The sequence below is a fragment of the Trachinotus anak genome, unplaced genomic scaffold, assembly GCF_046630095.1.
Source record: "Trachinotus anak isolate AG129_WGS33_773 ecotype Australia unplaced genomic scaffold, CSIRO_AGI_Tana_v1 ptg000001l, whole genome shotgun sequence".
NCBI lineage: Eukaryota > Metazoa > Chordata > Actinopteri > Carangiformes > Carangidae > Trachinotus > Trachinotus anak.
The window spans coordinates 19,988,706-20,014,495 of record NW_027273852.1 but is presented as its reverse complement, the minus strand read 5'-3'; the positions used below and the strand labels follow the sequence as shown (position 1 = coordinate 20,014,495).

Here is a 25,790-nt window from a genome sequence, read left to right as displayed (position 1 = left end):
AGGCGTCGACCACAGCATGGTGCCAACGGTTCAACAGAGCAGCGAACGGGTTAATGTAATCCCTGGTTGGAGATGGGCGGAGATTGCAGCTGGGACGCGAACCGGACAACCGAGCAAAGCAACACTCAAATCTGGGAAAGAAAGTCCTTTCTGGAGTTGTGTTTGTGTTTATCTTTTGGGGCCGCCGTGTTTCCGCTTCACGTTGACCTCTGCGCGTATTTTGACTGAGTTGAGCCATGAAACCGACGGAGAAGTTGTGGAGTCGCTGTCCGTTATGGGTGAAGTAGTCGGGACGTGGAAGGCTGCAGAGGTGTCCCCGCAGGGACGCTCAGCGGGCTGGAGTTGAAGAAGCGGATCAACAGGACGGTGTGGAGCGCTCTTCCTGCACACTTTAGAAAGCGATGGGAAACTCTTCGCACCGATCCGTCATGATGAGCAGAGAATAGACGCGTCACTGGAGCTGGGATGGTCTAAACACACTTTACTGTTGTGGTTTCCACAGATTCAACAGGACTAAATCCAATGAGAGGTCTGATGGGAAAGAAATAAACCGGCGTCTGCTGCGAACAGAGAGAGAAATCAGGGTTTTCCGCTGAGCGTTGATGAGCACGCTGTGACACCATGTGGACCCCGGGGACGTGGATGTGGCGAGCGGCTCTGTGCTGCGTGCTTCTGGAAACATTAACGCACACCGCCGGAGGTAGGACAAAGCAGGCCGGGCTGCTCTGCCATACACTCTCTCGTATCTCATCAACCTGTTTTTGCAGCAACCGCATCATCACCCAGTGAGCCAGTGTTTGGAGCCAACACACCGGGGAGTAAGTGAGCCGGTGCCACATGGAGGCGAGAGGCCACAGTGTTAGTTTGTTGATGTTTACTGGAGCTTTCCAGCGCAGTTGCGGTGGAGAGGTGGTGAAAATGCTCCAAATTAGTCTTACTTTCAAATCTGCCTCCTTTGAAACAAAAACAAATTTGTAAAATAATGTAAAATATACCACACACACCAAATGCTTTAATATTAAATTTGAATGACATAACAAATGCGAACAATCATGAAAATGTCACCATCATACACTGACTGCAGCAATGCATAAATGCTTTCTCTTTGTTGTTAAATTGTTGTTGGCCTTATGTCACCACAATGGCCAATTGTTTTTCTGGCTGCAGCTTGTGTTTCTATGTGCTGCATTTATATTGTAACATGGTGTAGAAATGCTGGAAACATCCTACAGTACAATGCACTCCACTACAATACCACAAACTACAGCTGCAAACATCACCACAGGGTTGCATAAACACCTCTGAGACTCACTGCCATCAGAAACTCAAATCATAATATTTGCAAAGAAAGTACTGGATTGCGTTACCGTGCACAGTGGTTCCTGTTGATCTGGTGCCTAATTTTAAGTCCTTATTTAAATACATTTGTGATTATTTTCCATTTCAGTCTCATTATTGTGACCATCTCTCTCTATGATCCTTTTTCCCACCTTTCCTCAGGTCTCAACATGTGCATGAGTGGCAGTGCTACGTCCTGTGAAGAATGTCTCCTGATTCACCCCAGTTGCGCCTGGTGTGCACAAGAGGTATAGTTTACCTGCTGAGTTATACACCGTGCAGCTGCAGAATGGCTGCATGCATTTGTGGATGTTCAGCTGTCTTGTTTCCACAGAGATAAAATGGTGTTTGTACAACAATGAGTAATGTAGTGTTTGTGGTTTATCCATTCTTAAGGAATTTGGGAGGGGGCGGACTCTGACATCACGGTGCGATTTTAGTCAGAACCTGCAGAAGAGGGGCTGCGAGGTCCGGTTCATCGAGTACCCCACTAGCAGCATCTCAATCCTGCAGAACATGCCGCTGAGTTCTAAAGGGTCCGGGTCGACCCAGTACAATGTCGTCCAGATTATGCCTCAGAAAATCTCCCTCAGCCTCAAGCCGGGTAAGTGAGAGACTACAGCCATGGGAGAGGTTAAAAAAAGAAAGCTTTTCTTATAAATAATACAAAGCCCCAGCTACACGTTTTCATGAGTAAACTCCTGCCCCTCCAGGAGACCAGACCTGGTTCGGACTGCAGGTGCGGCAGGTGGAGGACTACCCGGTGGATCTCTACTACCTGATGGACCTGTCTCTTTCCATGAAAGACGACCTGGACACCATCCGTAACCTGGGCACCAAGTTGGCCCAGGAGATGGGGAAGCTCACCAGCAACTTCAGGCTGGGCTTTGGTTCCTTTGTGGACAAAAACATGTCCCCCTTCTCCTACACAGCACCCAAGTATCAAGAGAATCCATGTAACGGGTGGGTAGTGGACACTGTCCTCGGCGTCTTTTAGACTGGGATTGTGCTGTGATGGCTTTTGGATTAAAAAAAAAACACAGATAGACAGAGTGAGGTTGAGGTGAAGAACTGCTCTTCCTTGATGTAAATGTGCTGCAGCAGATGAAAGGGAAATCCTGAGGTAATAATTGCCTCCAGGCCCGCACACATTCTGCTTCTGCACCTTCATGAATCATGTATAGATTGGCATCCTTCAGCTGCAAGAATGAGAGATTTTTCATATTTGATAAAGCAGAGTGAATAAGCAGTTCTCCACAATGGCCCCTCTCCTCCCACGCTGCTCAGGGCTGCTGATGAGGACAAACTGAAAAGGAACAGAGCAGATAGAGGGAGAAAAAGCTGTGGCACATGATATTTGCCCCGGAGGTGAGGCTGTGCTGCACTAGCTCGCTGGCCGCCATCGCGCATCACTTCCCATCTAGGTTATGGCCTTGGTTGTGTGCGTGTGTGTGTGTTTGTGTGCGTCAGTCACACTTAGTCCAGCATGGCAGGGAAACAGTAAAGGGATAGATGTCAATATTTTGACCCCGAACAACCCATCTCGCTTCTGCCACTGCTCACCCTGTTTGTACAAGATAAGAAAACAGGCTGCGTGTAAATCAGCTGAATCTTAAAGATGACTGATTTTACTTTTTAGGCCTTTATCAAACTGAAACGAACCATCATTGACCCTTTAAAATAATGAGAGAAACAGGGATAAGTAAACACAGACTGCTGTGAATATTGTTCTGATGTGACTTTCAGAAGAAACAGCTGGATCTCTGCCTCTCTGTCGCCCTGCACAGATACAAGCTGTTCCCCAACTGTGTCCCCACCTTCGGTTTCCGCCACATCCTCTCACTGACGGACAAAGTGGACCGTTTCAACGAGGAGGTGCAGAAGCAGATGGTATCTCGCAACCGGGACGCACCGGAGGGCGGGTTCGACGCCATCCTGCAGGCTGCTGTTTGTAAGGTGACAAACGTCTCGCTCCTTAATCATTTTACTGATAGAGGCTTTCCCTCATCCGCTGCTCAGTAGTCTTGCTTAGCGCATATTTTGGTTTAGATGGAGGGGAAAGCCACTGTGAAACTACCGAGATGCCCCCGTGACAAGCATCTGGCCTGTTTGCTTGTTAATTAAAAGCACCATGGGGGATAGACAGGAAGTGCAGTCTGGTGCAGCTGGTTAAACATGAGGACGAGTCACTCACAGGCCCGTCGTATCCCTGCTCTCCTCTCCAGATTTAATTGTTTTCTGCAGGAAGAGAATGACTCCTGCCTTGTAATTTACTCAGGCTGCACTATTTCAAACCCTCGGGTTAGGAGACAGGGCTGGGTCTGTCCCGGGGCCTCATTGATCCAGTTTCATTCAGTGCTGTTCATGTCAGATTAGAAGATTATTTCAACATAAATATAAATATGATTTGAAGTAAATTCACTGTCTAAAATGTGTAGGTCTTACTGAGGGAAGTGAAGCAGACAAGTATTTTCAGTGGTTCTCAAATTTTTTCACATCAAGGACCCTAGACCAACACAGATTTGATCACAGAGCCCCATCTGATAAGACTTTAGCTTTTAGATGTTTTATTACAGCAAGTGTTTAAACCCATGACCAAAATAGTCACACATGTTGTCATTGTGTTACATTTAGAAGGAAATATAGTGAAAATAAATTATTCCTCTTTTTGCTTGAGACCCCAAGGCACCCCCCCCAACGACCCCCGGGTGTCCCCGGACTCCTCTTTGGAACCAGTTTTTTTTTTAATGTAAAAATCCTACTGGACATGATTTTAGCTTCAGTTTTCTGTTTGATGTTGTTGTTGTTGTTGTAAAATAACTTTTTTTTATACACATACCTTATCCATGAGTTGAACTTTTTTTTTTCCTTGTCAGATAATCGTTTCCTTTTTTTTTTACCTCAATAACAGGAAATAGTCATCAGTCTGTGTCACGGCTAAATTCAAAGCTCGGGCTTCTCACACAACATTTTTTCCCTTCTCTCTAAACAGTTGCTCCTCAGAGAGGCCTCTGATAGGAGCACAGCTCTGTTGTGTACTGTACAGGCCAAGTAATGGACAGAAGGATTACAAAAGCCCTCTCTCTCCTCACTGCTGGAAATGTTATGTTTCTTTAGTGTCATGCATTAGTCAGCACTCTGTCAAACTAAAACCATGGCCTGTTGTTTCCTATTGATAAGACCTTGGCCCCGCTGCAGAAAACTCTGCTGTTACACCCTCACTGTTGTTGTGTGGTTGTTTGGTTTGTGGAAATTTATAAGGTGTCCATAGAGTTTTCAGTTACACCACATAACCCAGGATATAAATCATTAACTAATGTGTTGATATGTTGTTTGGGTCTCCTGGATTGAAATGCCTTCACACACTCTGGCGGGAGCGACCTATCCAAGCCATTCTGTCTTTGATCCTAATAACAAACCGAAGCAATAGCATCACCATTAGATCTGAACCTTCCCACACCAGCTACAGAGATCTGCTGTCCTGATCTGCTGCGCCCTGTTCACAGGAGGAAATAGGCTGGAGGAAGGAGGCCTACCACCTGCTGGTGTTCGCCACGGACGACGTGCCTCACCTCGCTCTGGACGGCAGGCTGGGAGGCCTCGTCCAGCCCCACGATGGCCAGTGTCACCTCAACAACAAGAACGAGTACAGCGCCTCCACAAAGATGGTAAGAGGAGCTGCTCGTTGTGTTGTCTCAAAAAGAGCGCAGTGTTCAGGGTTTGGCAGAGTTTGTATCAGAGGTCGGCCACATCATCTCCAGTTAAGACCCTTCCTTTTTTTTTTCTTTTTTTCGATGCTTTATTTCTGACGCGACACATCACATCTTTTACCATGAATGTCTTCTTGCAGCAGATTTACTGTCAGTTTTCTGCTCATTTCAGAAATATTGACATCCAGACACTTTAATTCTCCAAATGTTAGATCCAGTGGGTGACGAACAGCTGCCAGAGCTGCAAGAGCTCCATCTGCAGTGGAGTTCTGATCCTGTGTGTGTGTGTGTTTGTGTGTGTGTGTCTCCACTGTCATCTCAGCAAATGAACGGACCTTTAAGAGATAAAACGTTACAGTAACCTTAAGAGAAAAAGAGGTTTTATTTGAAAGGGGTGTGTGTGTGTGTGTGTGTGTGCTTGTGTAAAATTCATACTAGCAACTCATTTTAACTCAGATCTTATTGCAGAAAACTCTCCTGCAGCATTTCATCTCCTGAGAAACTTGAAACCTGTGTTTTACTGTAACACAGTACATGTCAGCATTGTTCAGTAAACCTCAGGTTCTGGTCTTTACAAATCCAGCTGTGAACGGACGCTGGAATTCCTGATGTTTACTCAAAGAATGATTGGAAGAAATCCCTGATCTGCTGGGTCTGATGCTTTCTGTAATAACAAAGTCTTTTATGACGGTGTGTTAACCTTTTTAAGGATTTCTGGCTCTTATCCAAGTCTCTCTATGTCCAGTATGTTAACTAAGTCTGTCTCCATCCCAAAGAGAAACTTCAGCTGAAGTAAGATGGGGCATTTTTCAAATTCCTAATCAACCAGGCATCTTGAGTTAGACCACATTGTTATTAATAGCAACAGCCTGTGGTGGTAATTGCAGAGGGATTGGCTGACACACACTTCCACACCTGGAGGCTGCCAGTAAAACCACACAACAGACTGCTGACATTCAGATGCACAGCTATTTCTCTCTGGCATCTCTAAACCCTACAGTTTCCACCGAACCCTCCCAACTGACCAATAACCATGGAGCAGTTTTGATGTGAGTTATGATACAAATCAGGAGCCAATGGCTTTTTAAAAATTGAATTAAGTCAAAGTGCACAAAGAATGTCTTTCACTCTCGGGTTCAAGTTCACAGAGTGTCAGTGAAATCCCAGAGAACTAATGCTATGAAAAATAAATCAGTATCACGTGGACGGTTCAGTGCTCCTAATTGATTGGGATGTTTCCTATTTGTTTTTGTGGTTGATTCTCCTCTGAAGGCAGAATTTCAGACAACAAAGTGATCACCATGTGTATCACACAACCATGTGTATCACACAAGCTGTACCACAGTGTAGAAATACTGTTGTAAAAGAAGGAGATTTATCTTTGATGTCATTTTTATAAGTCAGATTTGTGTTTGTGGGACACACTGTTCTACATTTTAGTTTTTCAGTAAGACCGTTGGTTTGGTCATTGACACAAATCATTCTAAATTTTTTTTTTTTTTTTTTCGTCCAAATAGAAATCTCAGTAGGGACTATATTGCATCCAGTGGAAATAACCTCATGTCAAAGTGTGAGGTGAAAGGCTCTCAGACTCTGAAAGCTGATCAACATGAGCTTTTCTCCAAAAATGAGCAAACACATCAACCTTGACTCACCAATCACAGAACAAAGAGTGTAGGCATCTGTTAGCTAGCTTCCTGCCTGGGAGCTATATACAACAAAAATACCCATAATGCCTCTTGTCACCTGTCTCCTCAGGATTATCCTTCTCTGGCTCTTCTGGGGGAGAAACTGGCAGAAAACAACATCTTCCTCATCTTCGCAGTTACAAAGCGTCTGTACGTCATTTATAAGGTACTTTAAATTTCCCCTTTTATCTTCATGGATTAAAGATTTGTCATGTCGCTTTATCATTGAGCAACTAATGTTGTCCTGTTTGTTCCTTTACAAAGAATTTCACTGCACTCATTCCTGGGACTACAGTTGAGATCCTGGATCAGGACTCGAAGAACGTGATCCAGCTCATCATCACAGCCTACAATGTAAGTAAAGAGAATCTGTGCTGATGTGATGTGATGTGATGTGATGTAGCAAATTAGCTTTTTCTTTGTTTCATAGGGATAGAAATGATTAGCCAGTTAATCTGTTGGGTGATGGACAGAAAAGTAATCAGTGATTTATGTAATGGAGTAATCATGTAAGTCAGTTATCAAGCAGGGGTGATTGAATGAATGGACCTTATTTTTATAGCACCTTTCATGCAAACAATGCAGCTCAAAGTGTTTTACAGTTAAAAACACAAGTTTAAAAACCATACACGCACAAAATGAAGGTTTGTGCATGTGCTTAAAAAACTAGCATTAACAGAGCCAATGTTACTATAAAATAACACTTTTATTTTGATATTTTTAGAATAAAATATTATAAAATAATGTTTAGATAATTTAAGACAGAAAATTGATAAAAATAAATGTTTTTAGTGGTTGTTTGAAACTGTCCACTGAGTCTGATATTTAATGGATGAGTTTTCCATATTTTTGGAGCGTAGCAGCTAAAAGGAGCATCTCCAGAGGGTTTTGTGGTGACCCTGAGGATTTGAGAAGCTGATGCTAAGAAGTCAAGCTGGCAGGCATTGTTAGGTCGCAGCTTCTCAAATGTGAGAGGATTTGTTGGATGTAGATTTTTGGGTTTTCAGCTGTTGCTCACAGACAAAACAAAGCTTTTTGAAGATGTCACTCTGAGATCCTGTGAGGGGTGTTTTTCATTAAATTTACAGAACATTTAATAGAATAAAGCAGCGGCTCCCAACCTATGAACATACGACACAACCACATATGAATAAGTCCACTCAGGTCCTTGTTAGGACTTGTATACCACCACAACTGTAACTCAGTTTATTAAAATCTGCTGTATGGAGGCTTAAATGGCTGTAAGATGAGTTGAGTCTTAGTCTGAGCAGTTTCATCTAAGTGGAGTTGACTGCTTTAAAGAGTCTGCACTAAAAGGTGGGTGTTGGAAATGGACATGCACTTTCTTATAATGAGCAGTGTGTCTATAAAAATATGTGTAACAGCTATGTAAACAACCACATTATTCTCTAGAGGCTAGTGTTTGCCACTTCTCTCTGTCTGGCCCATAAACTGGGCAAACATCTGATTGGCTTGGTCTTTTGTTTTCCTGAGCTTTCTGAAGACGACGCGCTGCACCCCATTAAGTCAACCTTTCCCTGACATGTTTTCCTGCGTGGGTGTGCAGATTTTCCCTCGCCTCAGTCAGGAGGAACTGCACCTCGTTTTTGGCCGTGCGTCGTCTGTGACAGAAACTTGTGTGAAACGCAGACTTGACATGCTCGGTGTGTGGGAGTGGGCCTGAATGAAGTGCTTTGACTCACGACCTTATTAACATTCCAGCTGCCACATTATATCCACCACTCTGGGATCGTTAGAGAGATAGGCTTTGCCAAACACTGTGAGGTTGTGTTGTGTAACCAACGCATTTTTCCTCAGGTTTGACTGTGGCACAAAGCTGCCGCTCGCTGTGATTGTGTCAGCGGTCAGAAAAGTGCGAGTGTGTGAGGGCATATGCACCAGATGCACTCCTGATTTCTCCTTGGCACGGTTACATCACAGTAAATGTGCATGAATGACTGCAGCCGGTGTTTCACATGGTTTCAGATGGTGTTTCACATCCACGCACGTACAACCTGCATCCATGCGTACCACTTGTGGTTGTGGCCAAATTAACTATAAAAATGTGCCTAACCAGGGCAATGCAATCGCCATGTTTCACTCTTTTCCACTGGGTAATTCAACCAGAGTTCCAGGCTTGAAAAAGACAGACTGAGTTGGTTTTAATATAAGAATCTGCGTGGGAGGCATCGTACTAAAGTGGCTGTAGTTTCAGGACATTGGAAAGTGTTTATGTGCAGGATGGCAGCTGCTAGAAATCCTCTCTGCGCTGTTGCAGAGGATTTATTTTACCATGCATGGAACATAATCTGTTTCAAACCCCTGCTTTACTACACATGTATGAGCAAACTCTGTGTCCTGTCTGGTGTGTTCTCCGCAGAACATCCGCTCCAAAGTGGAGCTGACAGTGTGGGACCACCCAGAGGACATCAGCCTTTCCTTCACCGCCACCTGCCAGGATGGAAAACCACTGCCAGGCCTCAGGAAGTGTGCTGACCTGAAGATAGGAGACACTGTGAGTCCCCTGTCCACACTCCCCCTCTCCAACTCGCCTCACATCCTAACTGTTTTCTTTGACTCTGAACGCTTCATTTTCATTCTTATTTTTTGGGTTATGGCTTTAAGATCTCATCTCATCTTCAGGATATTTTCTATAACCACTCCTCAGGCTGTAGCATAATCCTGGAACACATCCGCTTATCTGACTTCTTCATGTGAGTAATGATGCATTGCAGTAAGTTATGTTGCTTATACTTTTGTCAGTGCATAAAAATGCATTGATGATCCTCTATGATGGTGTTTTTGAAACAAACCTAAGCACTAGAGCAGTGGAATTTGTGTTTCTGGATTAAAAAAACACCCAAGACACAGGATAAAAAGTCCCTGGTTTGTTCTGCCAGAGATCAAATCACTTTTGCAACACGATCATGGCAGCAGTGTCTAAAAACTGAGGGCACATGGAAATACTTAAGAGTGGAAAACATCCATTTGAAAGAGCGAGATTCAAGCAGTTTGAATTTATTTTTGTACAAATTAATTCTTTGAGGTTGGTGCTCTCACATGCTGATATACAGAATATTTTTTCTACATGGTTACAGCAAAGTATGTGAAATAAATGTGTGTGAATAACGTCCATATCGTACAGATCGTGGTGCAGGCTCTGAGAGGATGTGTAACTGTTGATGAAATGGTCTAACCCTAAACTGCTGGACAGGTTATCACTAAGCTCCCTAATGTTTCTCTCTGCTTGGTGGAGGCTGCAGATGTCAATAAGGTATTGATTAGTATTGATAAGACCTTTAACTGTGGACAGATTGATTATAGAGATGTGTTATTTAGAAAGCTTTTCTCCTTCTGAGGGCAAAACAACACACCAAATTTGTCCTCATTTTTGTTTCATTTACCAGCCCAAAATGTTGTTTTTATCTTACTCAGTTTCTAAAACAATACATGTCCTAATATCTTTTGTCCCATATAATATATATAAACTTAGAAAGGCTACAACAATCAATAATGTTTAATCAGATGTTCAGCCATCCAATCAGCCCGGAGTCCAGTCCAGAAAACCAGATTCTTTACTCTAATCAGAGGCAAACAACACAAGAAAGAGCACTGATGTTATTAAAAATAATTCATTGTAACAAGGGTAAATGAGAAAATGTATTCCAACATTGATGTTAGGTCATATCGTCCAGTGTTAATCTCTCTGCCCTGCTGAAGGTGATATTCCTAATCACAGCCAGTGACTAAAGAAAGTCTGCTGTGACTTGGCCGTCTTGGACAAACGCCTTGTGACCCTGGAATCCTCTTACAGTGAGTTCCTCTCTGATGAAATCAAGCTGAGATTGAGCTGGGGGTGGCGGCGTTGTTTATTTTGCTTCTCACCGTCGCCTGAGAGACACGTGTGAAGAAAAGCAGCGACAGTAATGAAAGTCACCATGACTGGAAGAGTTCCTGACTGTGACGTCTCACTCCAGGCCGCCCTCTCCCTCCCTGAACCAGCATTTCCTCTTGTTCATAAAGATGTGTAAATTGAATTTTAGTTTTTAGATCATGCTTATGTTCTATATCTAAAAGAGGGAAAGACCCAATTATCATCACACAACTATCTCAGCAGAGACTCATTTTTATTTGCTCTTTTGCCTCTCAGCTGGATTCAATCAGCAGTGGACACAGCTGTGGGAAACACTGTATGTCCTGAGGCTGTGTTCAGACCAACAACAGCACTGCAACAAAAATCACTGGATCATCCAGTAAAAACCTTGAACCTGGCTGAACCTTTGCCTCAGACTCATCACGGCTGAGGACACAGTCTGTGATCATTTTCCACACCTGTCTCATAGTGTCACAGCTGTGCAGCGATTTCATGTGTGATTAACCTGCGAGCTCATAGATCTGTCACTCCAACTGGACTTTCTGGATGAATCTCATCAGTGCCTGTAGCAACATGCCCACATTAACAGACATCCCTGTGCATTTTTTAAACTCATATTTTCAGTCTGCACCTATCCTTAGAGATGAGACAGGTGCCTGGTGTGCTCTTTAAGTCCAGCTTCAGTCTCTCAGTTTGTGGTTGTGTTGCTCTGAATGTAGCAGCTTGCCAGAGAGGAAGTGAGAATAGGCAGTGAGACTCTGAATTAAATGTCCCATGATTTATACTTTCACGCTCCAGTGTTTTATTAGAAATGTTGATATCCCAAAGAAGATATATTTGTAGTTTTAAGAACTGAAAATTATTTTAGTGTAGTTTTACATCTCCTCTCTCAGGCTTCTCTCTGGAGCTCTAGTAAAAACAGGTCAGTCAGCCAATCAGAAGAGAGGATCTGAACCTCTCCTCTGATTCTGATTTGAGGCTTTGATACTTTCACACTATTAATATAGAACCTAGACCTGCTTTATAATCATAAAACACATGGACATCTACCTTTAGACTGTGTGGGACCTTTAAAGAGACCAGAGACCTGTAACATGACCTGCTTCATTTTTAACTAAGACAGATGACCAGACTAACCTGGATCAAAACGTGTAAACAATCTCTACATTCATTTAGCAGATGCTTTCCTCCAAAAACAACTTGCCCTCCCCCCACATATAGTACTCATATTGCAATGTGGAGCTCACTCATGGCCCAGTTCCTGCAATTCTTCTGCTCCAGTTGTGTGATTTTATTTCATATCTTTGACCTTTCTGCTGCCACAATAACTTAACCTCCCACTGATAACAGCAGTTTCATCCTATTAAAAATTCCACTCATGATCTGTTGATGTTGCACATGATCAGCTTGTAATTAACAACCCCATCCTTGTCATGTGAACCAATCGTAGCTGGACTGGAAACCCCTTGAGTTAACCGAGCCAGTTCATAACCAGCCTTGTGATAGTCCTTCCAAAGAGAGCCAGACTAAGCTGAACCTGCTTGTGATACATGCCCCTGGTTTTTCAGAGTTCACAGCCTGGGGTATTTTACATTCAGTTGGCTTTTCTGGATGTGACGGCGCGAGCATGCCTGTTAGCATCGGCTGGATTCACCACAGTTGGAATGATTTTGCTCTCTTGCCGTGTCACTGAACAAAAGCAAAGATTGGGTGGCAGAGGACGTTCATACATGTTACCTGCTTTGAATTTTGCACAGACTTCTCTCTGGTGGTCCCTCTTATTGACACAGGCCTCAATTAAAATTTGTATTGAGACCCGAATCCATTGAAAAATACTAGCAAGGGGCAGCTTCATTCATGCTGTTGCACAGTGAGCTTCAGCACAGTGGAATTCTTCTCCCTAAACCCCCTCCACGCTTTATTTTCCTGCGATGGTTTTGGGATGGGAATGTGTGGTGGAGGAGGTGAGGCAGAATAACACCAGCGAATGAAAAGGGGGGGAGCTCTCGGGGTTATTGGCCTCGCTCATGTCTTTTATCCTCAGCACTGAAAGGAGGTGGAGGACAGCAGCTCGGTCTGCCGGGTGCCAAGCTTCCCAGTCTTTCACTGTGGATACGGCTCAGTCCACGGCCCAGGTGTCAGTCACTGTGTCTGTGTGAGCTTGCCCCATCAGGCCTGATGCTGCATCTCAATGACCTCACACAAAAGTGGGCAGGAGGGGGGCCTGTGAGACCGCAGGCCCTGAAAGGAGCAAACTGGCAGGAGCAGAAATGCTAGCTGGAGTGTATGTAGTTAAAGCCTGCATCCTTTTCACTGTAACACTCCCAGAACTATATGACTACTGAAGAGGCTCATGCATATGAATAAAACATAGCACAGGCCCTTTTATTTAAGCATTTGAATTCGGTTATGTGCTGTTTTCTTTTACCTCCTCGGTGGGTTTTGTCCCAGTAAATTGGATTTCAGTCAGACATAAGAATTCCATCATCCAAAAGGATTTCTCCATGGTAACAGTATTTTTTGTTCTAGTGTTTCATTAATGTCTACATGTGTCACCTCTTACATCATACCATAGTACATACCATAGTCTGTCTCTCATCCTTCCCTGATCTGATTCCCTACATACCTTTGAATTACATTACTCACCCATCTGTGTGTTGAGACGTTTTCTCAAAGACTGTAATCTCATCACTCCTTCCTCCCCCCACTCCCTCTCCCCCCGAGTGTCCTCTACTACGATTTGCCCCCTCTGTTTCTCCACAACCTCATAGTTGTCCTTACTAGCCACATGATTGGGTGAGGCGCCCTCCTCGCGACTCACATTTACAGTAAATTTAATTGTGTCCCTTCGTTAACTGGTTTCCCGCGCTGGAGTGGAGGGGGAGTCCAGGCAACATGTGACGTAGCCACTTCCTGTAGCATGAATCAACTTGTGTTGTATGTGGGCAATGAGATTTAAAAAAAAAAACAAATGCCCCACTTTAATGCAGTGTTTAAAGGTCACATATTTTACACTTTCACAGTGTTTTATTTGAAGTGTTGACACCATAAGAAGATATATTTGTGGTTTTAAGAACCAAAACCATCTCAGTGTAGTTTTACATCTCCTCTCTCAGGCTTCTCTCTGGAGCTCTAGTAACAACAGGTCAGTCAGCCAATCAGAAGAGAGGATCTGAGCCTCTCATCTGATTGGCTGACTGTTTCCTGAGCGATCAACTAAAGCTATAGCAGGCTTCAGGTAAACACTCAGAGAAACCAAATCCTACAAGGTTGGATGGTGGGTCCAGGTGGGCGGGGGTTGGGTCGTGGCTGAGAGAGGTGACTGCTTTGTTGTGACATCACAAAGTTCCCGAAGTGCTGACAGCTGGTTTTAAGGCTCAGTTTCTGAATACAGGCTGTGTGCATTTCTCTGTGGACTGAGGCTTTGATACTTTCACAGTATTAATATAGAACCTAGACCTGCTTTATAATCAAAAAGACATGGACATCTACTTTAATTCAGTATGGTACCTTTAAAACAGTCCTACCTGCTGATCGATGTAATGTCCATAGCTAGTATCGAGGCTGTTTCAGTGCTTTTTGATCCACCAGTGCTAAAGTTAGGCTTTCTCGCTTTTGAGCTTGAGTAAATGACTGACAGCAGGCTGTGCAGATGTCTCGAGAGTAAACAATTAAATGTTCATGAATATGTCTGCGGCAAGTTTGTGGTGCGGTTTTTTGCGATTTCATGAAGACAGGACTAGGAGATGTGAGTTCTGCTGCTGGAGTTGTGTAAGAGCAGCTGCGTTTCTGTCCCTGACGATTTGCTAATGCAGCTAATCAATGAATTACAGCAGTGCAGTCTGAATGAGATAAAGAGTAAGGTTGGGTCACAGCATGGTGAACAGTTTCAGCCCTGATAGGACCAAAACTAATGGTACATTCATAAAATTAGAGATTCCCAAGTTTACCACCTGGAAATTTGGCAAACAGAGTGGAAAGTGGAAAAATAGTGATAATTGACAATAGATCAGTCTGCATTACTTCTGTTTTTCTGTTAAAGTTAGTGTAAGTAAGCCTATAACAGTGGAGTTAATACCCGACCTCCATTACTTCAAACTGTAGCAGCTTTTTCAACGATGCAGTTCATATGACATTTGATTTGGACCACTTGTGCTGCCAAGGGTCCCCTGGAATGGAACAGGCCTTGCCCAAATTATGACATATTCCGTCCTTAGTTGTACTAGATCACAGGTAACAAGGGGATTGCTCTTAGAAAATCCAGATGCAAACATGCAGATGTTTCTGCCAAGAACAGCAGGTGCTGCGAGTGTGGAATGTTTGCTCTTGGTTCAAGACTTAAGTTTGTCTTCTGCAGGTCAAGTGCTTCAAGTCAGACCTTCAAAGCAGAGAGTATCGCCTCCCCTTTTTAACAGTTTTGATCTCTGAACCAGAATAGATGAGAATATTTAGCCTTACTGTCTCTGTATCTCTGTCTGTGTTGATCTGAGAATCAAGGGGGTGTGTATAAAAATGATTTATCTGATATAAACACCCTCAAATTAAAGTTGAAATTTGGCACTTTAACCTTTAATATTCCTGGAAACTGGTCTTCCAGTCATGGAAAACCCATGGAAATTGAATAAAAAAAGTAAAAGTGTGCTGGAAAATTATGTGTTGCTCTGGAAAATTAGTCCAATATTCTTCTATAGGATGACATGAGCCTGGTTTATGGACAGCAGTGTTTTGAATAGGCCGCTATCAGTTTGGTGCTGTTTTAATCCGTTGAATAATGTGTTAGCATGTTTGGGTCAGTTGCTGAAGTTGCCGTGTTTGCTAGCTTGTTTTGCGTGTAGCTAAAGGTTAACGGTTTGGCAGAGCAAAGGTTTCAAATGTGCGTTGGTTCATTGCTGAGAGTTGGATAATAATAAATGGGAAGCCGGAGTCAGTACAATGACTAGGAGCCTAACTGTACGTTAGTCAAACATTATAGTCATTATAGTCTCTAATGGCACTTCTTCCTTTGCTAGCTTCTTCTTAGCATAATTTTAAACCCAATTTTAAATCCAATGTTTTACACTAAAAAGTCGCTAATGGCACTTTTTCCTTCACTAGCTTCTTTGTTTGCATCATTTTAAAACCAATTTTAAATCCAATGTTTTACACTAAATAGTCACTGATGGCATTTTTTCCTTTGCAGGCTTCTTTGTTCACATCATTTTAAACCCAATGCTACGTTGTTACGGTTAAACAAACCATAACATGACATGAAATGTTTAACTGTTGTGGGTGTGATTAACCTCATTAAAGACTTCACTAGTAAAGGGACTTAAGTGTGATAAACTGATAAGACCCAGCGACAGGAAATAATCTTATCAAATTCAACTTTGAGTCGTACATTTAGCTGTAAAGTTAAGTCTAGATTTGTCATTAGGGAAACCTGTAGGCCACTATCAGTCAGGTTATACATTAATAATGATAAATGTAGTTTCACAGCTTTTTCTGTATGTCAGAGTTCTTGCAATGTAAGAAACTGCACTTACTTTAAATCAGACTTCCACAGATAGGAACATATTGGTGTATGTTGTGATTCCTATTTGTCATATGAGCTGGATCATTACTGAAAGGTCTGGAAAATGATCTCTTGAAAAGAGTGCTTTTCTTTTCAAAGCTTTGTCAATACTCCAGCACAGTATGTGGTGTTAATTTGAAAACTCATGCAGCATAATTTTCTTTGTTGTTGTCAAGGCAACATGAGAGAAAAAACAATGAGCTCTCCATTGGACAAACAGCGTTAATTTGAGGTACATGGAGCAGAGGAATAGAGGGAGCAACTTCCTTCCTCAGAGCAATCAAATGGGTGTTGGTCTTATGTCATGTCCCACTTTCACAGCACAGGGTCATGTGTAGTTCACGCCCACAGACTAGCTGGCAGCTGCCAAGTATTTGCTGGGTGGTGTTGTGTTTGCTTAAATGAAAAGATATAGGGTGGGATTGGGTCACTAAGAAATAAGGAAACAAAAGATGTTAGGAGATATAGTGGTTCAAAGGCTGCCTGATGCTGCAACTGTTTAAAGCTCTGAACTCTCAGATCATCAAAACCTGGCATGAACCTTTCACAGTGAAACAGGAAAAGGAGGTTGTACATTTTCTTTAAAGTTGTACAACTCCCTCTTTTTCTGCGTAGGTTTCGTTCAACGTGAGTGTGGAGGCACGGAGCTGTCCTCCCCGTGGCGCTGACCAGAGCTTCACCATCAAGCCGGTGGGATTCAAAGACCGTCTGGAGGTGGCTGTGAATTATCAGTGCGACTGCGGCTGCAGTCGGACCGCACAAACCAACAGCAGCATCTGCAGCTCCATAGGTAGTTCTGCTGTCAATACATATTTCCTTTTTCATGAATTTCTGGATGTTTTATGTAGATTTACAGGGATGACAATGTTAAAACAATGATAAGAAAAATCAGAACAAATCTTTTTACATTCACGTTTTTTACAATTGGCAACTAATCGTAAATTTCCATTTTTATTTTTCGGCTCAAATAACCTCAGAAAATCTTCTTGAGTGATTTTGAATTGAGGGTGTCACAATATACTGGTATTGACAATAACTGTGTAACTGTTAAATAACTAATTTAACAAAATAAATATTGCTATTGTGTTGGTAATACACACATGATAATGGGATGGTAGCAGATATTAGACCTGGTTCATGTTTTGTTCATCAGCTCATCTGGTTGCCTTTTCACCGTCCATTAAATGTAAGAGTTGTTCTGTACAGTTACAGCTACAGACCCTCTCTCTCCACCTCCCTACACTCACATTTGACACTAATTCATTCGCAATTTTTCTTTTTTTTTTTTACAAATTTAGTCGTTTTTTAGTCATTTGTTTCACTTCCCGATTTCACTCTTCTCTCAGATGTAAACACAGTGACTTTTGAAAGCATGAGGACATATAATCCCTGTGAAAAACAATTCAAACTCTTCTGCTCCTTTAAAAAAACAGTCCTGGTCTTTTTTGTGTGTGAAAATTGATAGAAACCAAAACAGACAGCAAGTACTTGACCCTGTGAATCACGTAGGACAGAAAACTGCTTCCTGTGGGGTGAAACTGTGACTGTAGTTGGATGCCTCAATCAGTGATGTCAGACCTGGTATTTTGTCTTTTAATAGCTTAGGACAACTCCTAATTTGACCTTCTGAATTGGCTGCTTTTTGCCGTGATTATGGAGAGGTTTTCACTTGTGGTTGTTGTTGAGTTAATGACGGTAATAAAACCAAAATTATATGCTAACCATAATTTTGAAACTCGAGATATTTAGATATGTTAAATACAGAAGCTTTTGAGTTATCATCCTCTTATTTTTGTAAATGTTTTAGATGCAGTGAATTCAACAGGGAAAGACAAACAAGCGTAAGTTGGGCAAGTTTAAAACACAGAAAACACTAAACTCTGCCTGGAAACATTTCAAATACAGGACGAACTTCCTACTATGGTGCTAGAAACTGAATTTGAGAGGTGTGATTTTGCAGGATAAATGAAGAGGGGCATGAAGGTCATGCATCAAAATCCACAATGTTAACCCCTTGTCCTTGCAGGCACTTATAACTGTGGGACGTGCCACTGTGAGCCGGGCTACCTGGGGGCCCGCTGTGAGTGCCAGGAGGGCGAGGCCAGCAGCATGTACCTCAGCGCCTGCCGGGAGGCCGAAGGCAAGCAGATCTGCAGCGGGCGCGGAGAGTGCAGCTGTAACCAGTGTCTGTGCTACGAATCAGAGTTCGGCAAGATTTACGGCAGCTTCTGCGAGTGTGACGACTTCTCCTGCGCACGACACAAAGGCATCCTCTGCTCAGGTAGGGATATCACATCACACATGGTCTGCTCTATGTTTCCACTGAGCCTGAGTCTGAGTTGTGTACTTGATTTCTGCTGTCAGGGTGATGTGGAGATGTTCCATGGAGTCGCTGTGTTTGTAGTGAGGTGGTGGTTTTGAACTACAGCTGTTGAGAAACCACGTCCCCGCTGGGGAATAGAACTTAATGAGAATACAGGCCAACATCAAACACGCTGCAAACCCTTTTAGATCTGCTGCTTGTCGAGGGTTATAATTAAAAATAATGCTCATTCATGATGTTGAGTCATGTCCCGTACCTGCTCGGGGTGTGTCTCTCCTGACTCCACTACAACCAGGCCCAGCTTTTATCGTCTGAGAGCTAAAACCTGCGGGGCTGCTGGCTGCGCTCCCACAGGAAGCTCAGAGGAGCAGCTGCAGAAGGAATTGTTCGGATGTTCGGCTCCTGTTGTGTTTTGTGTGTGTCTCACAGGGCATGTTGTGATATGATACATGTTTTAGGATGATCGAGCACCGGAGAGGAGGAGACACTTGAAGTAAATATCCAGGATGAGACAGATTTATCATAAGAGATGTGTGACAGATTAAAAGCCAACAACGCTGAAATTATATAGTAACTGGAGTTGGAGCTGAAGCACTGTGGCCTTTAATTGTCTCCATACTGCTGCTCCATTATGCCACCCAAACATGAATATGCTGTGAATCGGTGATGCCAACTCGAAATCCCTGTGCTCTCCCTGAGCTGCCTCTGCTTTATTCTGAAGCCCAAAGAACTCTGAGGTTTGGTATGAAAAGGTTTGGCTGAGGCTGAAGCCGTCGTGTTCCCAGAACATCGAGTCCAAGACTCTGCATTCTGGTGCAAGACCCTCCTGGCTGAAGGGGTGGGGGGCACTGGCTCATCCCCAAGCCAACAACTGTTCCCGTGAAAACCACAGAGAGCGCTTTGTGACAGTGGGGGCCAGCTTTGGCGCGATCCCATAACACAATGCCTGCCTCTATTTATCTACACCCAGTGGAAACTGAAGTCTTTCGTTTAGTCAGCAGCGAGGCCGGACACACTGAATGCACAAATGCAGGACGCCTGTTTGTTTGTGCCGATCGTCCATAAGCCGTCATTAAATCTTAACAGTCCACTACGTTCTGCCGCTTCTCTCTTCGCTCCTCCTCTCTCAGCGTGGTTGTCCAGTGTGTGGAGCCATAATGAGTTCCTAATGATACCAAACAGTCCACTTCCTCCACCACCCCCCTCCCCCCACTGCTCTGGATCTGTCAGTTAATTAATGTGGAGTGCCCCATGTAAGGCTTGCTGTAAAAACTAAACTGTGCCCTAAGTTTTCTAAAAAACCCACAGGAAATACTATTAAGGTCTGTTTCAAGCCCGTAGCTAAGAAAAGTATCTTGTAAATAACATTGTTCTCCACCTGGGTTGGTCATGCTCCACTGAGAGCTGCTCATTTGTCATCCTCTGTCTGGGAAAGTCTTGAGAGTTCAGACTGATAAACCGCCTAAAGCAGCAGCTTTTTATTAAAGAGGAAATCAGCTGGCATGACATCCTCAGTCAGTGTTGTTGTTCCTTCGTCTCCCTGAGTGTCTGAAAGTGGTTTTTCTCATGGAGCTCAGTGAGGTGTAGCTATCATCCTGTAAATCTGAAATGCTGGTGGGAGACTGGTCCTGGGTCACTGTGGCATCAGGTTCAGCTGTTGAAGTCTGATATTTCTTGGAAACAGACCGTGCACTTCAGTCAAGGTGACTGGCTACAGGGTGAAAAAAATCAGTGACTAGAGTGGCACACCCCCACCATGGCCAAATAATCCTACACATGTCGGATCTGGATCTGCACCAAACCGCGTTACCGAGTCCCAGAGCTCAACACTATAAACATGTCTGACTTACTTCAAGATCCAAACGTCATTTCCTGAGAAACAGGTAAAAATGTTGAAAAATGTCCCGTCTCACAATCTTGAGGAATCTTCCAGAATCTGCTGTTTTAACTGGATCAGCACCAAAATGTAACAAGCTCTACCCTGACCCATTCTCCACCCCTCCACCAGTCTGGTGCAAATCTGTTCAGTGCTTTTTGTGTAATCCTGCTGATAAACAAGGAAACACACAGGAAAACATAACGTCCTTGGCAGAGGTAACGTGTCATTATACAGCCTCTTGTGGTTCAATATTTCTGGAAATTAAAGTTTTTCGCTAATTTGTGACAATTGAAATTGAAATATTGGCATGTTGTTCAAGTTGCTGTTTGTCTGTTAAAATATTGTGGCTTCATATTCTCAGAGACACATTTTCTTCTTCCCCTTCTCAGCGTACGCCAGCACTCTGTCACTGTTGAGGTTTTTGAATGAAATGCAGTGTAGCTGTGTCTGCGTTGTACTCATCTCGCTCCTCCTCTCCCTCCGCTTCTGCAGAGTGAAAATGAGATAAGATTCACATTCATTTGTGTGTCAAAAGTCACCTTGCTTTATTCTTCACTTTTAAATCCTTTCTCAAACTTCAAGAATCTAATTTCAGATCTCATCACAAACTGGATTTCCCAGCTTTTTACTGAGCTTTTAGCTGTGTCACATGGTCTTCATCAGTGAAGAGGCTTTTCTCAGTTGGAGATTGACACACTTGCATATACACTCTGTTGTGATTGTATGAACAGCATTTGTAGGACTTCTCTTCAAGGTTCAGCCTTTTGTCTGGTTCTTGACTGTGGAAACAGGAGTGGGAACCAGCCACCTGCTTCTACAGAGTTTAAACTGTTACATTTGTCACAGGGAGGGATCCACAGACACGTGAACCATGAGTTTAGGCTGTTTTGTTTTCATGCTTCTAGATTCAGGCTTTTGTTTAATCTCTGTGGTATTTGAATTGAGTTCATCACGTAAACACAGTTAATCCTGGAGCTCATTAAAGTGCAGTCAGGTTAACTAGTTAAGTGTCAGTAAACTGAAAATATTCTGACAATAAACTGTAGTCACCTGCTGGGCAGACGGTAACTGTGTGTGTGTGTGTGTCTGTGTGTGTGTCTGTGTATGCGTGTGTGTCTGTGTATGCGTGCATTAACTGGGTGCGTAAGCCCTGTGGTGGCACGAGGCAGCCTAACCACAGGAGCACGCAGCTCCCCGGTGCCTGTCTGAGTTTCATGCTGGTGAATCAGCAGCTTTACTGCGGGGCTGGAAGAAACAGCCAGAAGTGATTGCAGCATTTTATATTTACAGGTTTTCTTCTTTCTCTTTCAGTGAAATGACTTAATAAAACTTGCTACAGACGCCACTTTGCATGAGTGACTCAAGGCATTTTTCTTCCCTCTCATGCAGCTTCTTCAAATTTGTTTTTGTGATGCTCAGAAGTGATGGAGTATCTCTCTGGCAGCTCATACATTCATTTTTTAGGCTGATAAATACCTGAGATTTTCACTCACATAGACTCATGGGGTCACTGAGCCGTGTGTGTGTGTGTGTGTGTGTTTGTGCAGCTACATGTAGTGTACTTTAGTCCCAGGTCACATCTTTTGGTGAAGCTCTGCAGTGAAAATGATCAGGGCATCAGATCAGTGTAGATCCTGGAGTGTTACATAAATCTCCAGCGTCCTGAACATGTGATAGTCTGACAGATCCGACTCTCTCCTCTCTTGAAGCCTTGATATGTTAGTTTTGGAAAAAAATGTTCTAACAATAACAGTCAGGAATTACAGGAAGGGAAATTAAGTATGGAAATGTCTGTATTTCAACATTTGGATTTTCCCCTTTATTTTCTAAGCAGGCATAGTTTTCTGTTTTCTGAACATCCAGGACATCAAACCTCAGAACTTTTTCTTTGGCCATGAGCAGCACTTTGTGGGAGTGGAGAGGAAAAACTCCGGTGAACGTTGATCTGGTTCTTAGACAAAGTTATGGTACAGCTGCTTGTGTTTGGGCAACACAGCCAACCTTTAACTACCCAGTTGTTCTTGTATTTATTGTGAACAAAACTACATTAACTTCAAATGAATAAACAAAAGCAGCCAGTAATATACTGATACTGTGACCTTATGTAGGATTTTGATTATTCTTATATGATATATTTTAAATGTTGTCTGATATTAAAGCCTGTATTACAGTTGGCTGAGCTTCATCCACATTATTTATGATTTAATTTAAATAATAACCCCTTTACTTCTTTGATGATCATATTTGTAATATTGTTTTTAAGTTAAATTAGATATTTTATAAAACCAACAATAAGACAGCTTGAAGAACTTTACATGGCTAAAATGAGATCTATTAAAACTGTACCTTGGCTGTGATATTCAGTATCATCGTGTCTTATAGTAAATCGTGCTGATATGAGTGCATGGCGTTATTGTTTCTGTGGTTCATTTTGAACTCACTGCTCTCCACAGGAAACATCACCCATATCCAGAACATTGTAAACATTGATTTATTGCGTCTAAAGTTGTCTGCTCTAGTTATAAGAGGCAGTTGGAAGCAAGAAGCTGGGAGGTGGGGGTACTGTGTCTGGGGTCATATGACCTGTGGTGGTCGACTGTCCGTCTGCAGTCATCTTATACTCAGTATCTACACAACCATCTGTCTGTGTGTTTATGTCTGTGTGTGTCTGTGGAGCCCCGAGCTCTGAGGACTGTCCTCAAGGTGAATAACAGACAGACAGATGTGTGTTGTATGGACTCAGTCAGGTTTTGTTCAGTGTAGCAGTGAATGACCTGGTTTAAGCCCCTGTGGTGGTGTGTGTCTCTTTGTGGGTCAGTGCGCTGATTCACTCACCAGTATTTGTTTGTGTCTCACATGTTTCTCTTTAGTAGAAACTCATGCAAGAAAAAGTCACTGGTGCTCCTTTAGAGTCTGACTGACTTTTTAGAGTCTGACTACACACACTGTATTATTATCATATTATTTGCCATTACAGGCTTTTTACATATATATCAGTATCAGTGTTCATGTGCAAATATATAGAAACTACAGGACACAAATGCTTTATAATTTTCTTTTTGAGTCTTATTTTATATGAATTATAGTTTTAAAGTGTTTTGTTTTGCTTTTTTATTTTCACATATTTATGATTTTTTCATTAAAGTGTACAGTTCATAATACCCTGTTATATTGTAGCTTTTGGGAATTTTGCAGACAAGCTGAATGATTTAAGTTTTACTCTATGGATTGAGAAACTATCAATACTTGTATTAGAAATGCCTCTGATGCTCCCTAAAACACTGTATCGGATATCAGTGAATACTCAAGTCTGTGCATTGATCCGATACCATTTAAAATGAATGAATAAACTCTGGAGATTCACACCCTGACAAAATGGCTGCTCTGAAACAGCAGCCTCAACAGGAAGCTGTTCACTAAATAGTGTAATAGTGTAACAAGTAACAAGACAACATGTCCTGTATGGAAGGCTCTAATTTTAAGGGCGGGACAAGTGTTGGAGCAACTAGTGTAGGAAGTGTTATCTATTCTTATTTATTTATTCCCATATTTTTGGTATAGTGTTCATGTTCATCTGTCACAAAAGGTGTAACCTGAGCCGTGCAGGGTTAGTGTTGTAAGGCTGTCAAAAATGTGTTTTTTAATGCAGTGATATCAGATGACTACTTGGTATCAGTATCTGGAAGGAAAAATGGGATCAGAACATCTCTGCATGTGACTATTGTTTTAAAGCTCCCATATTTTTACAGTTTTCCTGTGTTTCATTTGAATTGTTTATCCATATGTTTTTTTAATGGTTTCTCTGTGTAGTTTTACATCTCCTCTCTCAGGCTTCTCTCTGGAGCTCTAGTAACAACAGGTCAGTCAGCCAATCAGAAGAGAGGATCTGAGCCTCTCTTCTGATTGGCTGACTGTTTTCTGAGGGATCAAATACAAATATAGCAGATTTCAGGTAAACAGTCAACGTTGGATGATGGCTCCAGGTGGGCGGGGCTTGGGGCATGGCTGAGAGCAGTGACTGCTTTGTTGTGACATCACAAAGTTGCAGAAGTCCTGATGGCTGGTTTTAAGGCTCAGTTTCTGAATACAGGCTGTGTGCATTTCTCTGTGGACTGAGGCTTTGATACTTTCACAGTATTAATATAGAACCTAGACCTGCTTTATAATCACAAAACAAATGGACATCTACCTTTAGACTGTGTGGGACCTTTAAGACAAATGTGAACTTTTCCTTTACACTAAATAAACCCACTGTGACACAGCTAAAAACAGGGCTGTTTTTCTCAGCTCATTAATAGTTGAGGACATTATTGTTCATCTCTAAAATATTCTTCCTCGGGTTTGCTTTGGAAGTGTTTTATCAGAAGTATTGATACCATTGTCCGTGTCAGAGATGATGTGTTTCTTACGCTCTTCTGTCCTGTCTGCGTCCAACAAGGCTTCAGTAGGTCTTGACTTCCTGGTCCTCCTGCCCCCCTGACCCACATCTCCGCCGCCAGCTCTGCAGCTGATTCTAAATAATGATCTAAGCACTCAGCAGTCTCCAGTTGCCAGAAATAGCGTGACTCCATTTTCCAGACTCACACAAACCCTCTTTTACCCATAAATATAACTGCTGCATCTGAGTGTGTGTGTGTGTGTGTGTGTGTGTGTGTGTGTGTGTGTGTGTGTGTGTGTGTGTGTGTGTGTGTGTGTGTGTGCAGCATGTGTATGCATGCATGTGTGTCTCCTTGTAGGGTAAACTGGAACATATGTGTTTATTCATGTTCGTGCCTAGAATTACTGGAACTGTGCTCTGTGAAGGAGGCAGTTCTATTCAGGCTCAATGTGTCTTTTGGCTTTGTATTTGCTTTGTCGGAGGACAAACCTTTGCTGTAGGTTTAAAACAGTCCAGTGTGACAGAAAGAGGCCATGTAATTATCCCAGCAGCAACGAGAACATGTTGAAACACAGGTAACACTCCTGAAAGTCACTTTCACCATTAAGAAAATATGTGCAGCTTCAGCTCTGGCCCAGAACTGCCCTCATTCAAAATGTTTCTCATATTTTCAAGGAGAAAACATCAGTGTCATAATGTGGTGTCCTGTTGTTACATCAAACAAACTTTATCCTCACAAAAAGAAAAAAAAAATCAGGAGTTCATTAAAACAAGTTTTGTTCTTTTGAGAAGGTTAAAGCTCCTAAAAGTAAAAACTGAGCAGGTCGGACTTCCTTCAGGAGCTGACACCGTCTATTCTGCAGCTCTGCACGTCAATTAACCAGAGTGATCTTCCAGATGTTGTATGTCACATCTTTGTTCTTCGTTCTTCTTCTGAGATCTCATTGTCATCTGATCTACAATGAAAGTTTCTCCACATCAAAACCAGCTCATGTCTTGTTTGTAACCTCTAGGTTTAATGAGGTCATGTATTTTGTTAAAGCTCTGCT

The 25,790-nt window shown here is 42.6% G+C and overlaps 1 protein-coding gene across 2 annotated transcripts in view; it reads left to right on the top strand.

The window, feature by feature from the left end:
* Window positions 1–63: 63 nt before the first annotated feature.
* The window catches only part of itgb5 (integrin, beta 5), a 50,777-nt gene continuing 25,050 nt past the window's right edge, over window positions 64–25,790 (top strand). Inside the window, exons 1-12 of one of the 2 annotated variants that reach the window (XM_071483252.1) lie at window positions 64–366; window positions 503–700; window positions 1,501–1,586; window positions 1,735–1,942; window positions 2,052–2,301; window positions 3,126–3,294; window positions 4,845–5,006; window positions 6,807–6,902; window positions 7,001–7,090; window positions 9,117–9,251; window positions 16,777–16,951; window positions 18,188–18,442. In XM_071483252.1, the coding sequence (XP_071339353.1) occupies window positions 622–700; window positions 1,501–1,586; window positions 1,735–1,942; window positions 2,052–2,301; window positions 3,126–3,294; window positions 4,845–5,006; window positions 6,807–6,902; window positions 7,001–7,090; window positions 9,117–9,251; window positions 16,777–16,951; window positions 18,188–18,442 (1,705 nt within the window). In that variant the 5' untranslated portion in view covers window positions 64–366; window positions 503–621. Of the gene's footprint in view, window positions 701–1,500; window positions 1,587–1,734; window positions 1,943–2,051; window positions 2,302–3,125; window positions 3,295–4,844; window positions 5,007–6,806; window positions 6,903–7,000; window positions 7,091–9,116; window positions 9,252–16,776; window positions 16,952–18,187; window positions 18,443–25,790 lie in introns of both variants that reach the window. The other variant, XM_071483243.1, reaches the window with a different exon arrangement.